This window comes from Budorcas taxicolor, chromosome 13, assembly GCF_023091745.1.
Source record: "Budorcas taxicolor isolate Tak-1 chromosome 13, Takin1.1, whole genome shotgun sequence".
NCBI lineage: Eukaryota > Metazoa > Chordata > Mammalia > Artiodactyla > Bovidae > Budorcas > Budorcas taxicolor.
This window is the reverse complement of record NC_068922.1, coordinates 42021105-42030199: the sequence shown is the minus strand read 5'-3', so window position 1 is coordinate 42030199 and position 9095 is coordinate 42021105. Positions and strand designations below refer to the sequence as shown.

At 55.7% G+C, this 9095-nt stretch overlaps 1 protein-coding gene across 1 annotated transcript; it reads left to right on the top strand.

The window, feature by feature from the left end:
* Positions 1-1985: 1985 nt before the first annotated feature.
* Positions 1986-5941, top strand: LOC128058181 (cystatin-C). The gene is made up of 3 exons (XM_052650550.1): positions 1986-2318; positions 4718-4831; positions 5621-5941. The coding sequence occupies exons 1-3, from the start codon at positions 2073-2075 to the stop codon at positions 5699-5701; spliced, it is 441 nt and encodes a 146-aa protein (XP_052506510.1). The 5' UTR covers positions 1986-2072; the 3' UTR covers positions 5702-5941.
* The last annotated feature ends 3154 nt before the right edge of the window (positions 5942-9095 follow it).

Genomic DNA, 9095 nt, shown 5'->3' with positions numbered 1-9095 from the left:
GACCACAGAGAGGAAGGAGGAAACTTTCAGGCTAATGGAAGTGTTCTAGAGCTTGGAGGAGAGGTAATACCAATGTATGTATTTGCTAAAATTCCTGTCTGGACACATAAAATAAGGCATTTATTGTGTGTGTGTCATACCTCATTAAAGTTGATTTTTAAGAATCAAGCAAGTTTTCTAAGCAGTGGACAGAGGACCAGAGCCAGTGATGTGCCTCTCTGAGGAGAGGAGTGAGATCAGCCCCAGGCTTCCATCCATTCATTCCCTCAGGGACGATCCCTCCCACGCTCACAAGGTAGGGGTTCCCCCACCCACAGTTTAGGGTGCACCCAGCTGTCAGGGTGAAATTCCGGGTCATACCCCTTCCCTGCTTAAACACCAGCAGTCTCTTGTCCCTAGGGCAGGGTGGCCCAGCCTCACCCCAGGGCCTTTGCACTGGCTCTTCCTTTGCCTGAAGTGCTCTTCCTCTGTGTCGGCAGGACTTCTTGCCCTTTAGGTAGGTTTCAGCCCAAATGTCTGTCCTCTCAGAGGCCTCCTGACCAGCATCCAGAGGCACCCATGTCTATTTCACCCTTCACTTCCAACACAAGCCCCCATCACCCCTTGATCTTAACCACTGATTACTGACCCCATCCCCACCCCACCCCTCTAAAGCTGGGCCCTACTGGCCTTGACATCTGCTCCAAGGGTAAAAGGTACACACACAGAAGAGTGTAAAAGTTGTCATTCACAATTGCTTGTATATGTTGAAATAACATTTTGGATATACTGAGTTAAATAAAAAGCAATATTATACATTTTTTTCTTTTTACATTTAAAAAATGTGTTCATTTATAATTGGAGGCTAATTACTTTACAATGTCGTAGTGATTTTTGCCATACATTGACATGAATCAGCCATGGACGTACATGTGTCCCCCATCCTGAACCCCCCTCCCACCCTCACAGTTGTCCCAGTGCACCGGCTCTGAGCGCCCTGTTTCATGCATCAAACTTGGAATGGCGATCTATTTCACATATGGTAATATACCTGTTTCAATGCTATTCTCTCAAATCATCCCACCCTCTCCTTCTGCTACAGAGTCCAAAAGTCTGTTCTTTATATCTGTGTCTCTTTTGCTGTCTCGCATATAGGGTCGTCCGTTACCATCTTACACTTTTTAATGTGTCTCCTAGAAAATGTAGTTATGCACGGGTTCGCATTACCCCTCGGTCAAGCGGGGGCTCTACCGCCTCAAGAGTCCCCCGCCACCAGCTACAGGCCCCAGACACCCTGGCCAGGGAGAAGCCCCAGAAAGGTGTGCGGTTGAATAAGTAAAAGAGTTGTGAGAAAGAGAACCCGATGAGCTTCTGTGGGGAAGAACTTCCCGGGACAGGGCGCAACCAAGGTCTTCCTCCCGCTGCCTCGGAAACCTCCGCCGTGCTCTCTGTGGACTCCTAGACGCGGAGCAGGCGCCCGGACGGCCAGGAGGCCGAGACGCCCTCTCAGGCCAGGAGACAGAGTTCGGGTGCACAAGCTTCGCCGGCCCGGAGCGGGGACACCCTCTGAAAGACCGCGGTGAGCCGGCTCGAGGAGCGCGGGAGAACAAGATCAGGACTCGGGGACAGACTGGGGGAGGATGGGGAGCCACGGGAGGAGGGCGGGGCTGGGGAGGAGCGCGGGGCTGGGGAGGAGCGGGCTCTGTCGGGCGGACCGAGAACCCGGGGGGCGGGGGGGGGGGCCTAGGGCTAGGGTGGAGGCCGTGGGCGGGGCAACGGGGCGGAAGAGGCGGGGCCAAGCGGGAGCGGGCGAGGCGGTCCCCCACGGCGCTGCGGCCGGCGGGGAGGATGGGGACCATGGGAGGAGAGCGGGACTGCGAGAGAGTGGGCGGGGTCAGGAGGATGGTGACTCCTGGAGGGGCGGGGCTAGGGCGGAGGACATGGGCCGGGCAACGGGGCGGAAGAGGCGAGGCCAAGTGGAAGGGGGCGGGGCGGTCCACCACGGCCGGGTCATAAAGGCGCCGGGGCCCGCCGGGCGATGCTAGTATCTGCGGATCGCCCCTCGACTGCAGTCTGTTTGCATCTGAGAGACCATGGTGGGCTCCCCGCGCGCCCCGCTGCTCCTACTGGCCGCCCTGATCGTCTCCCTGGCCCTGGCCTTGAGCCCTGCGGCCGCGCAGGGCCCTAGAAAGGGTCGCCTGCTGGGCGGCCTGATGGAGGCGGACGTCAACGAGGAGGGCGTGCAGGAGGCGCTGTCCTTTGCGGTCAGCGAGTTCAACAAGCGAAGCAACGACGCTTACCAGAGCCGCGCGATGCGCGTGGTGCGCGCCCGCAAGCAGGTGCGTCCGGCCGGGCAGGGTGCGGAGATCAGGGGCCCCAGGTCAGGCCTCAGGGTAGGGGCGCGGGGACTCTGCCCAAGCCCGGCCCCGGGAGGGCGAGGCCTGCGCGCAGTCCCCAGCCCCGCCCGAGGGCCCCCGAACTCGCTCGGGAGGCAGCCCCCAGCCCCTAGAGGCCCCGGGAATCGCCAAGGATGCAATTGCGTTTCTCACCCGGGCGCGGCCCCCGGCCTTTCCCGGCGCCTGCAGCCCTTCGCGGGACTGGCCAGCTTGCTAGGTAAGCTCTGGGGTCACTGGGTCCCGAGGCTCATCGCGAGCTGTCAACTAAATGACCACAGACGAAGGAAACTCACACCTGACTGCCCACTGAGTGATTCTTTGAGCACCTTTTCCTTTTAGCTGTTTATTTTGACGCAATTTCAGACTTACAGAGCAGTTTCAGAAACAGTACCTAGCATAGAATCACTGTAGATTCTTCACCCAGATGCCCTAACTGTTGAAAGTTGCCATATTTGCGTGATCCATCTCTTCCCCACGTACCTGTGTGTAGGGATGTACGTATATGCATTTATTTTCTGAAGTTTTTGAAGGTGAACACTTCTGTGTATATTTCGTAAAAGCAAGCCTTTTCTTCCGTAACCACAATACAATTTTGAAAATCAGATATCAACCCTGACGCTTTGATACGCAGGTCTTATTCAGATGTCACTGACATCCCACTATGTCCGTTACAGCCAAGGATATTCCTGGGCCGCCCACCTCAGCCTCTGTCCTGTGATCTCCTTTACTCTGGGGCAGCTGCCGGTCTGTCTCATGACCTTGGCGTTGCTTCTGATGTGTCTGGCCAGTCATGGCTCAAACGGTCACCGGGTCTGGGTTTGGCTTGATGTTTCCTCGAACTGAGCCTTGAGTCACACAGAAGAGGCGAGTTCCTCTGAGCTTCCTCTCCGCAGGTGCCACTGAACACACCTGGCCTCCCGTGGTCCTCTCATCATCACGCAGAGACCTGGGGGTCAGACACACCAAACACCCTCCTTGCAGGAGGCCTGGCTGCTCTCCAGAGAACCTGGAGGTTATCAGCAAACAGAGGAGTTCATGAGTGGGCCCTGTGGTCTCAGGTGTGTCCCACGGCAGGGGGCCTGGCCTAAGGAAACAGGCTCGTGGACTGTGGTTCATCCACATGTCATGTCCATAGGAGCAGCCTCTGGGCTGTGACGTCACACCCCGACCCTGAGATGGGCACACCGTTGCTGACAGCCTGACCTCTGCCTGGGGTTCTGGCCAGAGAGGAGCCTGTGGTCAGAGTTGGGAAGAGGGCAGGAGGGAGAATCAGGAAGGGCTACAGGGCTTTGCACTGGTCCTTGAAAGAAGGCTAGAGTTGAGCCCATCTGGCCTATGTCCCCTTGGAGAGTGGGATGCAGCCACACAAGCAGCGGCAGTGTGGTCCTGCCTGCCAGCCTCAGGGCTTCCTGCTCCCTTCTCCCGAAACCGCAGCAGATGAGTCAGGGCCACAGCCATCTCTCCTCCTGTGGCAGTGGGCTGGTGCCGTTCCCTTTGAATGGGACTGCTCTCCCCACTTGCCAGGTCCCCCCCAGCCTGCTCCTCTCCAGGGTGACACTAGCTTCTTGGCCATATGGGAAAGTGACAGCAGAAAGGGATCGTGGTTCCACCAGGTGGGACTTGGAGCCAGGTCCCTGCCCCTCATGCTTCTGCAAGTTCTAACCAGGCACGTCTCGAGTGCCCTTGTGAGGCTAGCGTTCACATCTCTCCTGTAAGCTCAAGTGTAAAAGACCCAGAGGATGTGCCACACTGTCAGAAGTCACACCGAAGAGGAAGGCATGCCAGGCAGTCTTCTGTTGGCCTGAACATCTGTGAATGTGAAGCTCTTGGTTTCCCCTCTCCGAGAGGGAGTGAATAAACCTGGACTACATACAGGGAATGGGATGCCATGGGCTCCACAGTGGGGACTGAAGTTCCACTAAAGTGGAGTCACTGGCAGCAGCCTTCCTGTGGGTGCAGCGTGGGCTATGGCCGCACCTTGTGCTCAGGCCCCGCCCTGGCCCGGGGCGCTGGTCGGTTGCTTGTCCGCACCCTGGCTGGCTCCTCAAAGCTGTGCCTTCTGTTCCTGGACCTGGTCAGCATATTGGCCTGTGGATTCCCCTTTCTGGGTCCCTGTGGGAGACGCCTGGTTGGAGCAGCTGGTAAAGAAGTTCCAGGGAGGGCCTGGGATACAGGGGCTGTCGAGAAGCCACTGTGCTTCCAGGGTGCGGCCCTGGCAACTTGTGACCGTGGACTTGGGGTGTGGTGGGAGAAAGGTAACCACGTGTGTGTGTGTGTACACGTGCGTGCACATGTTCACGGTCACAGGGTGTGCTAACTGTGTCTGCTCTCTGCATGTCCAGGTTGTGTCGGGGATGAACTACTTCTTGGACGTGAAGCTTGGCCGGACTACATGTACCAAGTCCCAGACCAACTTAGACAGCTGTCCCTTCCATGACCAGCCGCACCTGAAGAGGGTATGTGCCTGCTGGGAGCAGGGATGGGGGTGCCCCTGGGGACACGTCACAGCTGTGGCTGGGGGTGTGATGGGGAAGGGTACATGTGTGCACATGACTGCTGTGTGTCTATAGGGGGTTTCCACCGGGGAATTGGGGCACCACGTGCTTTAGGGGTTGCTGCCTGCCAGATGGAGGACACAGCTGGGGGTATTTGCTGGGGAGCAAGAAAGGGCCCTTTAATCCCATCCTTGTCCCCCACCCCCACCCCAGATTAGTAGGCTTTAGAGGCTTGTAAGGGCCTCCCAGGTGGTACCAGTGGAAAAGAACCCACCTGCCAATGCAGGAGACGTAAAAGATGGGGGTTCGGTCCATGGGTCAGGAAGATGCCCTGGAGGAGAACATGGCCCGCCAGTATTCTTGCCTGGAGAATCCCAGGACAGGAGAGCCTGGCAGGCTATAATCTATAGGGTCGCAAGGAGTTGGACACAACTGAAGCAGCTTAACATGTATGCACGCAGAGGCCTGAACCGTGCTGAAACTCTGAGATGCTGCCCACTCACCAAAGCCCAGGCTCTCCCAGGGGCTTGGCTGGTTCTCGGGGATCTTGGCCTCAGGGAGGGCTGCACTCCTTGGTCACCCTTCCCAGGCCCCACCTCTGCGGGGGTTTCCTGGACCTGTATCCCAGCCCCTGGGTCCTCCCTCTGGACCTGTCTCAGTGCCAGCGCTCTGGGGAGGGGGGCCGGAGGGGGGTGCACCTCAGTCTTTAACTGTAACCCTGACCCACTGTTTCCCTCTTTCCTTTCACAGGAAAAGCTGTGCTCCTTCCAGGTTTACGTTGTCCCGTGGATGAACACCATCAACCTGGTGAAGTTTAGCTGCCAGGATTAATAGGGGACTGGGTGTCAGGCAGGCCACTGACCGCCTCTCACTCACGCCCCTGCAGAGCGCCCACACCTGTGGTGGGTGACTGCCTACTGGCCGTGCCCTCCCCATGCTGCCCCCGCAGACACAGGCTCCTTGGGCATTTTCTGATCTGCCAGGGGGCTCTAGCTTGTGTCTTTCTTCTAATTGCTTTCCAAGTGCACGGTGCTCTGCTATTTTACTCAATAAAAAAGTTAACAGCAGCTACTCATTGAGTTGCTCACTGTCTCAGAAGGTTGAGAAGGAAGGGTCGATGCTGTTACTTTGCTCCTCTCACTGGCTCTGAGGGCAGGCCGGGGGTGGGGAGCGGACACGGCTGGGAGCTGGACCTTCAGCTTTGGTGACTTCTGATGGTCAGACGGGAGCGCAGGGGACCTGAGCTGCTGACCCCAGAAACTTGGCTGCTGTGTTTGCAAAATGTCGGACCATCCGCCGGGGCTGGACAGGAGGGCGGGGAGTGTGATGGAGTCCGAGGCATGGGACGCCCTCTGAGGAGCTGCACATGTGCTGAGCTGATCAGACGGCTGGGATGACTCACTGGTCATGTTCCCTGGAAGCGAAATAAGGAATGGCTTATGTCATCCTCTTTCCACAAACAACTCTGGGCACCTACCGAAAGACGAAAACTAAAAATATGTGTAACTGATGGAAACGGGGTAGGGGGAGTACCCATCAGAATCCAGGTCAGTCAAGGTCGGAATTGAGAGTGAACTAGGAGAGCTTCCATGATACATTTCAGGAGCTGTGGCATCTATAGGGATTTTACTCATTCACACCCCTCCCGCCCTTCTCTGGGCTTCCAGGTGAAACGAGTCTTAGCACAGCTTGCCACGGAAGGCGTATAGAACTTAAGACACACAGTGGACTTTCTTTTCCTAAGGAGTGTTTAATCAGTAGGAGATGGCACCTGTCAGTGTCATCATCACTGGGCAGCAGAGTGGATATTTAGTGCCCCCAGCTGGGAATGGTCCAGTCCTGCTCCCCGCCCCCGGCACTGCCCTCATGTTGACCATTCACCCCAAGGGTGACGCTTCACAGGCTGCTCTCCCAGAGGCTGTTTCCAGACACTCGCCACACTCAGGGCAGCATTGACCAGCCCTCCTGTTGTGCCGTGGTGTCCACAGAAGGCAAAGTGACAAGCAGGACTCACACAGGTGGCTCTGAGGCCAGCACCCTAGATGCCATGGTGCACCTGCAGAACTTGAACTGGGATGCCAGGAAGAGGGTGGGAACTGTGCCCTCCCACCTGCTGCTCCCTGACTCACAGGGCCCCGAGGGCCTCCCCTGTCTCTATCTTCATGTAGTGCATAGCAGAGCTTTCTCACCCCAGATGGGACTTAACCAAAGGGCTTTGGAATTCGAGGAGTGAAAGGTTGCCCACAGGCCTTGCACTGGCTGGATCTGGACCTGGGGCTGGCCCCTACAGGGAGTTGTGGGACTTGTGGACACAGAAGTGAAGGCTGGGGCAGCCTCCCTGCAGAGGCTCTCCTGGGTGGAAAATCTTGACTTTCCACAAGTCAGCCAGCATCCAGGCTGACTTCCCATAAAGTCATCCCTTTGTGATGCCTCCAGTGCCCTGTTCCTGTGGAAGTCAGGGCGGTCGGGTCGGGGTGTGCTTCACTTGGCTCACCTGTCTTCACCCAGCCCCCTGTTGCGCAGCCCACACCTCAGGGTTCAGGTTAGCACCACCCCAAGTTCCCAGGGAGTAGGTGGGACTGGGGGTGGGGTGGGGTGACCCAGAAGGCTCGCTGGTCAGGAGGCCACCCAGACCAGTGTGTCTAGGGAGGAAACGCAGCTCCTGCCACATTCATCTTCATGGTAGTACTTTTAGGCTTATTTATTTTAAACAGAAATAAAAGTGTGGCTAAAAAGCAGGATTCAACTGAGTAAATGTGAAAGTCTTGATTCCACCCAAGGGCTCATGAATCTGGTAGCATTTCATAGCAGGACACGAGGGCATGCAGAGGAGTCCTAGAACATGGAAGCTTCTATAGAGAGGAGGATGGGCGAAGAAGTCAGCAAAAAATTGTGTGTGGGGGGGCATATTTTGGGCCCAGATGCCAGGAAAGGGAGCAGGGAGGACATATGTTTTACCATGTGGGTTGCCTCTTCTTCCTCTGGACCTCCCACACAACAGGTGACTTCATGGTGCTGAGCAGAAAACCCCATGTTGTTGATTACGGTGACATTTCTGAGGAAGGTGAGACTACAATTACGTGAGGCGTTAAATCTAAATTTTGTATCCTGGGGTTTAGCACACGTGACACCATCTGGGGACTGTGGGTTTTCTCTTTGTGTATAATTTAAGTCATCATATAAATAGATTTAGCCCAGTGCCTGGCTCTGGACGAATGCTCATTGATCTGTCTATATTTTGCAGTCGTTTGACAGGCTGACACTCTTTGCATTGACAGGTGCGTCTAGAAGCCATCTCTTGACTCTGGGTGGGCTTGTGGGCTTCCTTCCACCAAAAACTGCAGAGGAAGTGGCCCTGTGACCTCTGGGCTGCAGAGAAAGCTTCCTTCCCTGAGTTCTCTTGGACACTTGCCCTGGGGGAAGCCATGAGGAGATGCTCAGAGGAGCTCACAGCCAAAGCTGACATCACCTGCTGCCAGGTGCCTGGGCCACCATGGATGTCCAGCCTGTCTGGACTCACTGGGGGCTGCAGCCCTGATTGTCACCTGACTGCAGTCCCATGAGAGCCCCAAGCAAGAGAAAATGGCTGGACTGCACCTCCCAGTGTTTGAGGGATTTGTCACATGCGGTGGGTCTGGGCCTTGTGCCTGTGGGCACTGGCACAGAAGGGGTGATGCCCAGGGAAGCTGGGTGAATGTTTCATTGGCCATGTGACCTCCCAGCTCCCTGCTGTGCTGAGCTGCAGGTGTTCGGGGTGGTGGGGAGGGACCAGGGAGCTCCTTCCTTGTGGGGTCACGGGAATCCTGAGTGTTCATGTCTGTAAACACTTAGAATGGCACACAACATATGAAGCCACTGAAGTTTGTCACATAAATGCATCTCACGTCTCCAGTCAGAATGTCAACAGGTTTTAGTTTTAGATGGTGTCTTCGAAGAGTCTAACATAACTTTTTCAAATGAGATGATTAGGCTCTTTTTTTCCCCCCTGTGGATTTTCCAAGAACTTCTTCAAAAGACAAAGCTTATCATCGTTCCTACAGCATCAGGGGTTGCTTTCTGCATGTTAGTGGTGACTCTAGCTGGGTTCATTTTTCTGTGCCAACTACTCCATTTGAAATATCATGTTTTCATACCTGTTAGGTAAGAGTCATCCTCTCTATTCTTTCCTAAATTTTATTTTTAATATGTTATATTTATTCTTATGGATGAAATTCCTTTTCATGTC